This window comes from Lichenostomus cassidix, chromosome 3, assembly GCF_008360975.1.
Source record: "Lichenostomus cassidix isolate B80296 chromosome 3, HeHo_3.0, whole genome shotgun sequence".
Classification (NCBI taxonomy): Eukaryota; Metazoa; Chordata; class Aves; order Passeriformes; family Meliphagidae; genus Lichenostomus; species Lichenostomus cassidix.
Genome location: NC_139483.1, coordinates 86,301,678 through 86,317,336, shown reverse-complemented (window position 1 = coordinate 86,317,336; position 15,659 = coordinate 86,301,678). Strand labels below are relative to the sequence as shown.

Here is a 15,659-nt window from a genome sequence, read left to right as displayed (position 1 = left end):
GTTTCTTTCAACTTTTTTTAATGATGTAAAGGTCATTTGCATTCCAATAATCAACTGGCAGCAATCCCTTTATCTTCATGTAAGAAAGCCTAGTAAAGAAATATCAGAACTAAACCAGTCTCTCATAGAGGCATTTCTTCCAGCCTATCCTTCCCTCTGTGCATGAAACAAATCAGAATTCTATCAGCTCTATATTTAAAGATAGTCAAGTGCCTTTGTAATATGGGTGTCACAAAAAAATCTATGTGAAAATAGCACATAAAAAAAACCCCCAAAAATCCAAAACAGACAAATAAACAAACCCCCCCAAAACAAAGCAAAGCAAAGCAACAAAAAACTAAACAAAAAACAAAGAAACCCCTCCAAACCTCCGAACAAACAAACAAACAAAAAACCCCAAAAAACAAACTAACAACCCACGACTCCGTAAAAACAATTTGGGTAGGATGCAGGAGGTAAAGTATGAATTGAGTTTATCTCTGAGAATACAAAATTAACTTCTGAAAATTCGTACAAAAAAAACCATAGAAAGTTTGCTTAACTATTTTCTGTCATATGGTAATATATGAATTCTCAAATATTATTTCATAAGGCCCTCTATGTGTTTTAACTGACAGAATGGAGAGTTAACATTATCAACATTTGCAAACATGAAAACTATGTTTTCCATGTAATTCTGTTTTGAGATACCTTCAGAACTACATGCAAACACAGTGATACATATTTACAGAAAGGCCTATAAATATTTGTGTATGCAAAGTGGTCTGTCCATTCTCGGACAAATACCTTTAGATGAACAATAAAAAATTTGTTTTGTTGTTAAATTCAAGAATGAAGAAGAGAAATTGGGATTTTGATTCTGTGGACTCAAACACCTCAAGGGATGGATTCAAGGGATTTTTTTGTTCTTTCCTCAAGATTTTTTTAACTTGATAATTAATAGCTAAGGTGGATGAGAAAAAGGAGCTAAATATATCCAGAATCAAGGAAAGAAATGTTTTCCTACCACTTTTTGTAGATATTATACAATGGCTGTATGTCTAGGCACACACATGAGGTTCTGCAGCACACTGCTTCCATTAATGCCTTACAAACAAAGTTTGCTGATAATGTGTGTAACTGGCAAAATCGTTCTCTGTAGTTCTATTTGCAATGGTCAAGAAGTTTTTACTACTGCTTGAACCCAGTGTGACATTTTGGATATATCATTCTATGGAAGAAAGTGGCAGTGAGACTTCAAAGGAAAAAATTTTGATCTTGTAAATGTCTAAAATTTCTTATCTTCCTGATAAAATGATATTGTAATAATGAATAAAAGCATAATAATAAGGTAGCAATATTTCAGAAATATTTTAAATCAGACTTGTTTCAATGCAGCATAATTTTAAGATGGAGTGGAAAAGAGTCAGGGAGGAACTGACAAGCTTTTTTTTTTTTACTAATTGACAGATGTGCTAAGTGAAGTACAGCTGCTCAAAAAACTTCTCTTCTGTTTTTCTGTTAATTACTATTTCTTCTACATGGTTTGAGATGTTAATGCTGTAACTAGTTACATGGCCATGTATGTACTTCTATCACACAAACACCATATTGATGTAGCTCTTTTCACATTAGCTTTAGACATATTTTTAGCATGTCCTTAATAGCTTATATGACTGATATATAAAAGTATTTTTTGTGCATATATTAAAAAAATTGAAATTAATTCCCAGTATTTGATGTCAGAAAACAAGTTAATGCAATTCAAAGCATGAGCTGCCTTTGCCCTAAGCTTGTTAGAATGTCAGCCATGCACCTCTGATTGTGTTTGATTGAATCTAGCAGGGTCTGGCCAAATTAGAATAATGACTTTAAACCATTATTGTTTAGCATTTGCTGATGATACAATCACTGGGTCACATATGCACTCTATGAAATTTCCATCAGGCTTTTAAAATACTTTTCCTACAATCAGCACATTGGGTGCTTTAAAGGTCAAGTAAGATGACAGGGCTTTTTGCATAATTATAAATGTGGAAATGCATACAGCAACTCTCAAGCACTTTTGCTGGGTAAGCTACCAGTAATTGTGCCTCATTCCAAGCCAGCAGTAATAGTTCACAGTTTCCTCATTTGTAATGACACAAATGTAGTGATTAAATACTGGCCTATTAATTATAACCTGAAGATGAATTCTGTCTAAACAGTGCTAAATCCATTGCTCAATGCCTCGCAGGTTAGAAGGATGGAAAGGTCAGACAATAATTTGATAACTGTTGATATAACAGTGTCTAAACATGGCAGTGTCCGTATGAAAACCACATCCTTTTATATAATGTCTTTACTTTCTGACATTTTCAGTGATTTTTAAATGACATTTTTAGGATTATCATAGAATGGTAAAAAGGTAACAAAGCAAACGGTGGAGGGGGATGAGGGAAAGGGGGATGTTCAGAAAAAGTACTGTGTCAGTTATGCTGTGCAGCCTTGCTGGGAATAAAAATTCTTTAACCTGTTTTTTGCCGATAGAAAAGAGAAATCTTTTGTTCTAGAAACAAGTTTGAAACTTTCACATGTTTCTAGAAATTTCACTTGAATGTGACCATGATAAATAATATTAAATAATTCACTAATACTGTTGAACTATTTAGGATGTAATATTAGCATTCAGTCTATTAAACAAAAGCAACAAGATATTTTGAAACCTCGATACCAAATATGAGTTGTGAACCACCAGAAGTAAGGAAATTTTATTATAATATTTTCTAAAAAAAATTAAAATCCCTAATTTCCCCAATTTTATTGTAGACAATTGTTTAACTAAAGCTGAGAATATATTTCACTCTCATTATGCTTAATTATTATTTATGCATTTCTTAGCTTAAAAAAGGACAACCTGTTTTTCTCTCAGTATCTGGAGATTCACAGTTTCTGGTTTCATACTCAAACTGCTCCTTGCAGTATAAAGTTTATTTTGTAAAATTGCAACAAAACATTAAACCTACTGGCACTACAATTAAGAGATACTTTTTCTTAATGCACTTTAAAAGGTGGGATCAATTTTGACCTAGTACTGTTTTTGAAATCTTTAAGGCTTTTCAAGAGTGTTCGAAGCAACTTTAGGAATGGAACTTCTGGACATCTTTATTCAGAGATGTTTGCAGGTTTCAGCGCTGGAGGTTTTCAAAATCTGACTGAATACAGCCCTGAGCAACCTGGTCTGACCTCTTGGCTGGCCCTGCTTTGAGCAGCACGTTGGGCTAAAGAACTCCTGAAGTCCCTTCTGGCCTGAATTACCCTACACTTCTACATTCCTGAGACACCTTCCTTCAGCACAGAAAACCCCTGCAATCCCATACTAATAACATTTACAGAATAGGGCAGAATCCATTGCCCACAGTAGATTTATTTAGATAGAATATATACCAGTTCACTCACAGTAATTACATTTTCACTCTGCTGTAAGATCCATAGTTTTAGACTACTCTTATATGTTGGTGCTGATTCTGCCCTACTGAGACACCAGGTAACACACACTTTCATGTTGCAGATAAACTAATTAGTGAACAACATATTTTTTTCTCATTCTCTCTGACAGTAGACTCTTATTCCCTGGGCCTGAAGCTGATTTCTTGCCTGGTATTAGACTGTGATTTAACTAAACAAATAAGAACAATGAAGCTAATGATGACAATTTCTCTAACAATACAAGGAGGGGAGAAAATAAACTTTGTTTCATATTTAAATAAATAAATAAATAAATAAATACAGTTACCCCTTTATTTCTTTTTTTTCCACAGAGGGTACACTTACACTACTACACTAAATTGGTCCACAACATAAGTTCAAATCCTGACATGGAATCATTCATATTGTTAGAAAGTCATCACTGTTCCTATTGCAGTTACCCCAGAGGTTAGGTATTGCCTCCAATTCTGAAGCTCAAAAAGTTCACTGATTAGTGCAATCCAGGAATCATTTCAAAGTCATGTTACCAAACTATTTTACCGTAAGTGTTTTTATAGACATGACCTGAGACCTGCCAGGTGGCCTCAGTCCAGAGACTAGCCTTCAGATTTCAGTTTAATTTACTACTACAGATTTAGCTAGAGAAAAAACAATTATCTATGGCTCTGGCCCTTTCTGTCTTTGCAGTTTCCTGCTTGCAGTTTCCTGCTGCTCACATCATACCAACTATAGATACACTTACGGAAATTAAACTTAGAAAACTATGTGTACTTATTTAAATTTGATGTAGATGTAAGTAAAGTGCAACTTAGTGAAAAGTTTGGCTCAAATGATAGTACTGTATTCAAGTATTCAGACAGTAGAAAGTTTAGAGCTAGATCTAGACCTGCAAAATTGTAATTTTAAGTGAAACTTAAAGAGTGTGTTGAATAAGAAGATAGTAAATTGTGGGAATTCACATTTACATTGACTCTGCAGGCCACCATAATTCCTGGTCTCTATACCCTATCTGTGTTCTCCTTAATATAAGTTCAATGCTTATGACACGTGGCCAAAGCAAGCCATAAAATACTGAATGCACTTTTAGTATCCATAAACACCCTTTGGTGTTCCATAGAAAATAATATAGAACAAAGTTTTACATATTTTTTGCTTGTTATAAGAGTCCTATTTTACTGTTTTTATGTTTCTGTCCCTGCCATAAGTTCTTTCAGAAGATAAAGTAGAAAACTCTCATTCTTATAAGTGACACTAACGATTCTTTTGAGATCCAAAGCAAAAGAAAGCAGCTATGACAGAAACCTTTTTACATTTATTTAGTTAAACAATCTGAGCAAGAAAACATCACTATACACTATGGATTTGTCACTTTCATGTTTCTAAATTTTAATGTCTGGGTGTCTGCTTTGATGGTAGAGTTCTGAGAATGTGCAGAATGTGATTTGTACCAAAGATGTGGCATGACTAAGTAAGCTTTTATCTTAAAGAGGCTGTAAAACAACATTTTGTATCAAACTAATTGGTGGTATTAAATCGCTATTAACTGTTATTATGACCAATTTAGTTCAATGACATTGCTAGGAAAAGGCAGTTGCTTATTGTCTGTTTATTCATAAGAAGTTTGTGAAAAATAGCCACTCTGGAAAATTAAAAAATATGTGCAATATCCTAAGCTTCAATTTCATAATGAATTTTGATCTCAATAAAGATTTTTTTTTTAACATTGCATTGATGTTAAATATGTTATATGTTAAATGATGTTATACATTATTTTGCTGCAAAAAAGAGCACTAGGTTTTAAACTTTTGTTTTATTAGAAGATTTGATCAGTGCAGGGTGGGTTTTTTTTCATATACTCAGCTCTGTAAACAGAAAGTCTACTTTCACTATTCTCAATTTCTGGAAGCTAACTGCAAGATATGAAAATATAAATATCAAGTTTCTCTGTCATAATTTCTAGGTTTTGTCCATTTCCACTGTTGCTTTCTCTGTGAAATCTTAGCTCTTGCTGAATGAAAAAAGTAATTGCTGTAGTGACTTCAGAATGGCAAAAGGTATTCTGCCATGTCTGGCAATGCAGGACTGAGATCTTAGCTACACAGTTCCAAAGGAGTATCACATAATGTAGCATCAGTAAAACACCATGGTTGTTTACTGTCAGAAATCTTGTTTCTGAAAGAAAATGAAATGGATGTTTTTAAGAAGACAAGCTTCAAGCTAACATTTTAAAGATATTCTGAATTTAGGGGAGGGCTGTGAATATGTACAGTAGATATCTTAAAGCCTGGATAATCTCATTGTCATTTCTTATATAGTTATAGGTGCAGCTTGGCTGCAGCTTAGGCAAATAACTCTAAGCCCTGGCAATATTAGTCAAACGCCAAAAAAAAAAAAAAAAGAAAGAAAGAAGAAAGCAGTTTAAACCTGGAAAAAACAACCAAGCCTTCTAAGGCCAAAGGTGTCCCTTTGAAGGCATTCTGAATTAGCTCCTTTTTGTTAAAATGACTTATCCAAAAAGGCACAAATCAGCCCCCTCTTTAACGATAGACTTTATTTAGCACACAACATAACTAGATTCTTAAAAGGTTACTGTTTAAATAAAGAAAATGTAGCAATAAGAGTGAATAAATAAAAGCCTTGAAGGCAAATTTATTCTCTAACTTGAATAAATTTTCTGCTATATACAGTTGGTCCTAAACAAAATCTCTTTCCTTCCGTGACCTTACAAGGCTCACCTTCATGCTTGCAACCTACAGCAGGCAGACTCTGTCCCTTTTTTTCCCCAGGATTTTCTCAGTCTGAGCTTTTGCTGCAGACTCTCTGCAAACTCCATCCTGGCCTTCAGGGAGAAAAAGCTTGTTTGCTGTCAGAAGAGGTGTAGTCTTCCTGCCTCCAGATAACTCTGACTGAAAGGGATTCATGTGGGATAAAGCAGAAAGTCAGCTCCCTTCTTACTAAGTAGCAGTTACAGAGTACAGAATTCACACAGCACTGTCTGAGTAAACAAGTCTGCTATACTGCTTGTCCTGCTCTTTGCATATCCCACTTTATTCAGTAGAGAAAAGGATTGCTTGTATCATCTTTCAAATACTCATACCTGCTGCACTACGACAACTTTAATAAAAATTTATGCTTTCAGGTTTCTGGACGCAATGTGCAGAGCCCAACAGCATTTTTCTCCCACTATAGAACTGTCTAATTATTTTCATTTCTCCATTCTCTGGGACATGGCTCAAATAACAGAGTGGTGAAAGGGTATTTAGCAGATAAAAAGATCTTTGAGGTGAGAGTGAATTATACCTCTCACATATCTGGGCTGCTTGCTCAGTCCTCAGCATTACCTCAATACTTGAGACATAGGGTTAGCAGGGTCAGAAGGGAATCTTTAGCCACCTTTTATTTTCACCTTTTTACTGAAGTACTGGCTGGGATTTGGCAGGCAGAATGATCTGTATATATCAATTGCCCACCAATGCTGTGGGTTTAGGAAGAGGTGACTACAATGAAGTACAAAGTAGGAGAATAGTTAAGAAATAGAAGGGCTTGAATTAAATTAAGTCTATGTTTTTCATAGACTTCCAACAAAATATTCATCATTTAACATACAGAACAGAAGAGGTCAAACTAGTGGTCCCTTGGGGGTCAATTCAGTTTTCCTTTCTGGCCTGAAAAATCTAAACCCAAGAAATTTTAGAAATTTTAACTTAAATGAAAATGGTAGCTTATGTTACCTTATGCTGCTGTGTTCAAATCATGCCATACGCTCATCCATAGATAGAAAAAGAAGTTCTACAAAATATTTTTAAATCCTACACTGTTTTGGTTTTGTTTTTTTACTAAGCTTCCTTTGTGATTGCTAGTATATTTACTCCATACTAACATGCATATATTGTATAAAATGTATTGATATCACATGTGAAAAGCTGAGTTCTGAAAATCCCTTAAATTAGGAAACCAAAGAGCTCAGCACACTGAACTGTTTAATAGGAAATACTGGATTGTGTGTACTATATATGTTAGGTCTGCTTTCCTAAAACCCAAATCCATTAAGAAATAGGATACTGTTATGTTCTATTACTTTTTATAAGGAAATAATGTTTAAAATTTATTTAAAAGGCTGATAATGTTACTACTTTTTTTTAATAGGAATTTGAGTTATTCTGATAAGAAAATTTTGAATGTTCTGTGAAATTAATAATGTGAAGACTAGAGTTAAGAACATTGTATAGATCACATGGGATAGAACAGGATTTAAATACTCTTAAACAGAGAACCAGCTAAGGACATGTCCTGAGGAAAAGCCTCCAGCAAATACATAAATTGTTGAGATAATACCTCTAACAGATATGGCATTTAGCGATATGCAGCAGTTAGTAAGAGAGGCATGTGTTTCTTTGCTTTTTCTAATGAAGTCAGACAGAGAAAGGCAATTTTTAGTGAGGAAAAAATTAATAATTTCTGAATCTAGAATTAAAATATAGTTTTCATTTTCACAATAAAGACACTTCAAAGAATAGTAGAATCATTAGCTGTGGTACACTAGTTCTACTACTGAAGTTTAAGATGCTGTCTTAAAAAAAATCAGTCTATCTGGTGTTTTAAAAATATCTAAGGTTACTAGAAGATTACTGCAGTGATACACTGTACTTGAAACTTATTTCTGGTGTTTGTGCACAAAAACGTTCTTCAGCTACAGAAATCTGTGCTTACTCACAAAGGAAACTGGGTAAGTATAAATTCATAGATGGTCTATCTCTTTCCTTAATGATTTTTCAGCAGCAGATATGATCAATGCATTCTCAGTATTCAACCTGTGTATGGATCAGTCTGCTTATCTGTGTTTTTTAGTGAGATGCTGTTATTCCTCTCTAGCATCTACAAAGTCATTATTTCCACAATGCTTTAAGTCATTCAAAAGGGAGAATTATCATAGAATAATAGAATCATTAAGGTTGGAAAAGACCTCTAAGATCGCCAAGTCAAACCATTAACCTAACACTGCAAAGTTCATCACTAAACCATGTCCCTAAGTGCCACCTTTAAATTTTTCTTTAATACCTCCAGTGACAGTGACTCAACCACTTCCTTGGGCAGCCTTTTCCACTGCTTAACAACCCATCCCATGACGGACTTTTTCCTAATATCCAACCTACCCTTCCCCTGGTGCAACCTCAGGCCATTTTCCTCTCATTTTGTTACCTGGGAGAAGGGACTGACCCCCACCTCACTACAACCTCCTTTCTGGGAGTTATAGAGAGCAATAAGATCTTCCCTGAACCTGCTTTTCTTCCAGCTAAACACCCCCAGCTCCCTCAGCCACTACCTGAAACACTTGTGCACCAGACCCTTCACCAGCTCCACTGCCCTTCTCTGGACACACTCCAGCACCTCAATGTCCTTCTTGATGGGACCAGCATTGAACACAGCGCTTGAGGTGTGGCCTCACCAGTGCTGAGTACAGAGGGACAATCACTGTCCTGCTGGCCACACTTTTGCTGATACAGGCCAGGATGCCGTTGGCTTTCTTGGCCACCAGGCTCATGTTCAGGCAGCATCCCCTTGTCCTTTTGCTCTGGAAGGCTTTCCAGTCACCACAAGCCTGCAGCAAGGCCTGGGGTTGTTGTGACTGGCTCATGTCCAGACTCATTAGGCTCTTGGACAAAAGTATAATAGAAGCTGAAAACCATTATTGATTGAACATTTATTCTTAAGAAGCACCATAATTTAAACACTTGACCTCCAAATAGAAAGATACATTTAAGTACCTTTAAATTATAAAGTATTTATGAGATAGAGTAAAAAATAAAATTAGTCACAGGAGGGAATATTTTTGGCTTGGTTCCCCTCTACTTAGCTCTGAAAGGATTAAAATCAAATTAATTCTCTCTAAATGTACTGTGCATGTTAGCAGAATGAACTGGAAAACATACATATTCTGACTAGCAAGATTTCAAAACTTTTTCTCTATTCAGTGTTTTTTGATTCAATTTGGCTTCAGCTTCACAGAATCTCCTTTGATTCTGTTGCTTCAAGCCAGCATTACCATTTCTGTGGTACTGTAATGCTCTGCTTGTGGGCAGTAACAGTCATGGTGTAACAGAAATCTTCAGCCCCTAAAAATTAGTTGCCCACTTTTTGAGCTACTTTTGTCAATGGCCAATCTCTGCTGTTACAAAGGCAATATCTTTTTCCTTTCAGAAGCATCTCATAATACCATTTTGGGGGGATATTTTTCATTTTTCCTGTTCATCTGTGTAATAGTTACCACACGTATTTTACATTACATTTCTTTATATCTCTGTCCAAAATCCCCAAATCAAAATGCAAGAAGAATCCTTCCAATTTTCTTCAGTATTTCATGATCAAGTAATTCCTATTTTCCACCTTACAAATCCTGGTCTTGACATCAGTATCAATATTCCCAAAGTTTTAATAATATTTTATTCCATATTGAATGAAAATGCCTCTATATCTAAACTGTTTCTCAGGCTAGTTTGTTTTCATTGAGTTAGCATCTCTGCAATGTATATTGGACATTAAGTAGCAGACATAACCTACTCAGGACTTCAGTCCAGTGAAATTTAGAAAATACAAAGGCATTTTTTTTACCGATGTTAATACATCATAAATAAATTGGACTAATAAAATAAACTGAACCTTTTCCAAGTAAGCTCCAATGATCTGAGAAAAGTTTCAGACCATATAAAAATTAGAAATTATTAGATGAGTCATCACTTGTATTTAATTCACCCCTAGTTTTACACTAGGCACTTTAGGAGGGACTGGAAAAAAGGCCAACACAAGGGTGGCTAAGAAAGTATGTTTGTGAGGATCCTGTCAGTAGCCAGTTTAGAGGTCCAGCAACTTCCTAAACCTTATTTATTGCTAGCATATACAAAACAGGCTTAATCCTGCTACATCCAAGTACTTAAACCTCTTGCAGCTGATGCAAGTCCATTGACAGCTTTCTTGGGAGAGGAAATGAAAAGACCCTGAAGCTATTTTACATCAAGAATCTATTTCTTACTGCATTTTATAAATATTGAATACACTTCTTTAATTAAGCAGCAGCCATTGCTAACAATACCTTTTGACTTACAGTGGTTTTTGAGGATATGGCCCATTAAGCATGTTGTCGTTAAGTAGAGTATATGACATTTACATGGTACATGAAACAACAAATTAATGACTTCTTCACTGATATGCTGTTATGCTAAAAATGAAGGTCAAAGTTCTGCACCTTTGTGATAAAATAAAAATAAGAATTTACAATAAAAGTGAAATAGAAGGAACCAAAGTCAAACAAAACAGAGAGGCATCTGCAGCATTTGCTAACCACTTTATCTATAATCTGCTTATCTTACCTGCCTGAAAACCCTAGGGAAAATATGAGGTTTGTAGCATCTTCTGAAGGATAATAAATACGGCATAGTTTACACCATATGGATTATCTCAGACCTTCATAAAAAGCTGTCAAAACCAAATAATATACAAGCTCCTGAGTGAGCGTATGTTGCATCATGGCATGATTAGAAAGATCTTTTTCTGACTAGAAGAATCAGAAAACTTTTGCATCTCAAAAGCAAGACAATCAATCATCAAAAGCCCTATAGGTAACTAGTGCAAAGCTCAAATTACAAGCAACAGAAGTTAAAGGAGAGGAATAAGACACTCTCTAAAAAGCAATTGCCAGATTCTGCAGTCAGTTTCTAAACTGACGGAGCACCTACACCAGATTTCTGATCCTAATGATCTTGGACAATTAAAAAAATTTCAAAGTGGATAGATTCATATTAAAGAATGAAGATGTATTTATGACATCTACTGCATAATCAATTTATAAGTGGACAGATTTGCTAAAGCAACTGAAAATTGTGATCTGAGACTAAAATTAAAACAAAAATAGTTTTCATTTAATTGAGGAAACTACTTTTATCAGTACTGAAATAGGGACTACTGGACCAAGAAAAGGCAAATTTCTAATATTGCTGCTGCAGTTTGGTTTGTTTCTGCAATACACGTTATTTTATGAACTTGTTTTGATGACAAAGATTGAAGAAGAGAAATCTTAAAACAGTTAATGAAGGCAGTTTTATAAAGGTTGGAATGAGAAGATTGTGGTCAAACATCCCCTGCATTGCCAGTAAGAAAACTGTACCTTCATTACAAAACCAAACATGCAAACCTTCCAGTGCTCGAATTTAACATTTCCTTCCCTTCATAATATCCTGCAGTAATCTAATCCCTGTGGGACATTGCCCATATCCATTTTTCACCATAGCTATTTCACTTCCCTGATAACATACTTAAGAAAACCAAAACAATAGTCAGAAATGTGAGTGAAACAGATGCAATGAACTTCCATTAACAGACTTAGTACACACCTACAGTAGTTTACACATAAAATGGAACTTTCAGGCACTGCTCTGAGGAAAACCTTGGCAACGTGCTGGTTTTAGCAACCAATGACATAAATTAGACTAATCTGATGCAAAAAGTTATATCCTAACCCAAATTATCCAAGCTATCCCAGGTTTTGATGCAAATACAGTCTTTACTTTGTATCCAAATTTATTAAATTATTACCATTTTTGTAGCCACAATAGTCTATCATCATGAAAAATGTATTTCAGCAATGCTGCTATTTTACTTTCAGCGTGAATATTGTGGTGATCTATGAGACCTGGATAAAGCACACTGTCTGACAGTAATATGTATGCTTATTTGCAAACATTAGACTGTGTGACATTTCTTTTATTCACACTAGGAGTTATTTCTGTGGAATAAAGGATGCAGTAAAACGTTCTCCTTAAGCAGAAAAGGAAGACACTATCACTATCTAATTTTCACTGTATTTAAGCTTGTATTAAACAACACTCACTACTTTTAACTCTACTTCTTTCATTTAATATGATATTGTAGAGGCAGTATACTCTTTGAAGATGGTTTATCTTCAGTAGCTGAAAGGCATTTCTTTTCCTGAATTGAAAAGACAAAAACCTTTCCACCACAGGACTACATCAAAAGGGCTCCAAACAATTAGGATTACATTAAGTAATCAGAATCCGCATTTTCTTTCAAAAATATGAATTTTAAAAAATTATTGTTATTTTCCACAGTGTCTGTTCATAACACTTAACATATGCACAACAAAGAAAATTCTGTGTGCATATCCACTGTTATAATATGCAGTATCTCCTACATTCCCATTTAACTTCGCCAATTTCCCAGATACCATTGTTCAAAACTTATTTATCTCACTGAAAATCAGTTCTGAGAAGATTAAATGTTTGCAAACCTCCAGAAAGTTTCTGAATATGTTACACCATTTTTTCATCAAAATTATTATGTTTTATTGTTCTGTATTACACTGCAGTTGATTAAATGAAATGGCAACTTTACAAAAAAATTAACACATATTTCAAGACTGACTCTATCAAACCTGTCAACAATATATATTTAATTGTCAGTAAACGAAAAAGACATATAAAATCTATATATACAGGATATACATTTTTTAATTAACTCAGGCACATGAGAAAATGCATGAGATGACAGTAAAAAGCAACTCCAAATCTTTCTGACATCAACATCCCTAAGATTTTAAATCTTAGAATCATAGAATTAGACAATTGTTTAGCTTGGAAAAAATCTTTAAGATCATCAAGATCAACTGTTAAACCAGCACTGCCAAGTCCCACACTAAACCATGCCCCGAACTACCATGTCTGCATGAATTTTAAATATCTCCAGTGGTGGTGACTCCACCACTTCCCTGTGCAGCCTCTTTCAGTATTTTACAATCCTTTATGTGAAGATTTTTTTCCCAAATATCCAACCTAAACTTCTCCCGTGCAACTTGAGGCGATTTCCTCTTGTCCAATTTTTTGTTAGTTGGGGGAAGAGACTGACTCCCACCTCTCTAGAGCCTCCTTTCAGGGAGTTGCAGCGAACTATAAGGTCTCCCTTCAGCCTCTTTTTCTTCCAGCTACACAGCCCAAGCATCCCCAGCCACTTGTAAGACTCACACAACTGGCCTTGGCCCATTGGTTCAGTCTGCCCACATGCCTCTGCAGCCTTCTTAATCTCCAGTGAATCAACACTCCCACATGACTTGGTGTCATCTGCAGAATGTCATCTTAAAACAATATCCAGAACTATTTCCAGTCTTCTAAAGTGAGTAGAAGGATTGATTATTAATTGCTTAGTAACTAGCATGAATCCCATAAATGGTATGCATTGCTTCTTTTTCAGAAGCAAAAATAAGTGTGGCTCATTTCCTTAGCTGTCCTGAAATAATTTCCTGCAAATGAAAGAAGGTAACACTTTCTTCCTTTCTTTTTAGGCTCAAAAGGAAAAGCACAATGTAGAGATCAGGTTGGTTTTCTTTTGTCATGGGCTATTATCATGGGCTGATTTACAGACTCAAGTTATTTTCTTGTTGATGGAGTTGGGGAAAAATGCATAGAATGAGTGCACTCACACCGTGGTAATTAGTGGATCTCTGAGGGATGACAATGACATGGCAGCTTGAATGCTTCAGCACCAGAGGAAAGGCTGTTCTTCATAAAGGCTCCCACATTACTGAGGGTTCACACATTCATACTTTTGTTATCTTCAGGATCTTAAATCTTTCTTAAAATAGACAACAAATTGAACAATTTGTTCAATTGAACAAACAATTGAATTCTAATGGATTTAAACTATCTAAATAACTAGAAATTTTATGTCTCCAGTCCTTATCCCCTTTCACTTGGGATTTCTTTGTCTTCTTTGGCATCCTCTCTTAGTTGCCTTTAATGGACTTCCAGAGTACTTGAGTATTTAGTCTCTATTCATATAGAAGCTGCTTAATGATTTTATCATCTTTATACAGCTTCTCTAAAAACTATTTTCCAATTTACTTTCTCTATTTTGATATGGAGAGGGAGTCATAACCAGGAAATAACCAGAATTCCACATGTTACCAGATTTTATAGAATCTTGCTTTTATAAGTGTCTTAGAGATACTGTGTTTTATTTCATCCTGGTCCAAGAGGAGCTTACACTTGCTTTTAGCTTCCATTAGCATGGGTTGGTTTATGGTGTTCCCTTTTTGGGTGATAAGCACAACTGCAGTGGATTACTGGCTTTTGCTCCTTGCATTAATTTGTGTATGTTTCTGAGTGGTCCAGACTTTGAGTGTGGTTTAACTTGCTGGAAAAAAATGATGATAGCAATGGTAGCTGAAATGCAGTAACAAACTGTGGTCCTCCTCACTGCCACACCTGAGGCAGCAAGGTACAGTATAATGGATACACACTCCACTACATTTCCCATGGAAGGAAAGAGACACGGCACTGCCCCACAAAACTTCATTTAACAATGTTTGGACAGATAGAGCTATAAAAGGCCTATTCCACTAAGAATTTTTGTTCCTTCTGCACTCCTCAACAAACTTTTTAAGGAGGAACTTACTCCTCAGAGACAAGCAGACAGCTAGCTTGCTTTCTTCTTGCTGGACAAGATGATTTGACCTATTTAAAGCTACTTAACAGGAACTAAGCACCAGAGAGCTCACTAGGTGCCTAACTTTCCTATAAAGTGAACCCAAAACTTTCACTTCCAAGGCTGTGGATTCTATGAGCATGGATATTTGGTCATTAGATACATCTATGCACAAAGCACATGGAAATCCTACTACTTAACTAATTTTCTTTCTATTTTATTCTCCTTCAGTTGCAAGTATTGTTACTTTTACAGGAATCATATATCCTATTATGAGTTGCAAGTCAGTGACATCAATGAAAGCCATGGTGCTGCTTCTGCCTATCTGTTTTTATTTTCCAAGGTTTTCCTATTAGTTACACTCTTATTATTGCAAATTCAACTGTTTCCTGGACTGAGTATTTTGCACCTACTGCACAGTATCTTCCCTGACTGAATGTTTATGTTTTCTACAGTAAATGATTTCAATGAGAATAAATTTATTTCCACTAAGCACATCAGGGATGTGATGAGCACTGTCCAACTATAGTTACAAACATTTTATTCCAAGGATATGTTGTGGCCAACACTGTCATAACATGATTTTACTGTACACATTCAGGTATCATTCATAGTTAATGAGATATAATATTTGTGGAATGTACCAGCTATCCAACCTATATAATCTTTGAAACACCTATAAAAAAGACAACAGTAAACTTACCTAATTTGCACATTATACCAGT

The 15,659-nt window shown here is 35.2% G+C and overlaps 1 protein-coding gene across 1 annotated transcript in view; it reads right to left on the bottom strand.

Moving 5' to 3' along the window:
- The window catches only part of EYS (EGF-like photoreceptor maintenance factor), a 331,694-nt gene that overhangs the window by 250,963 nt on the left and 65,072 nt on the right, over positions 1-15,659 (bottom strand). The window contains exon 3 of the mRNA XM_085056747.1: positions 15,638-15,659. This exon is cut by the window's right edge and continues 70 nt beyond it. Within this exon, the coding sequence (XP_084912873.1) occupies positions 15,638-15,659 (22 nt within the window). The remainder of the gene's footprint in view (positions 1-15,637) is intronic.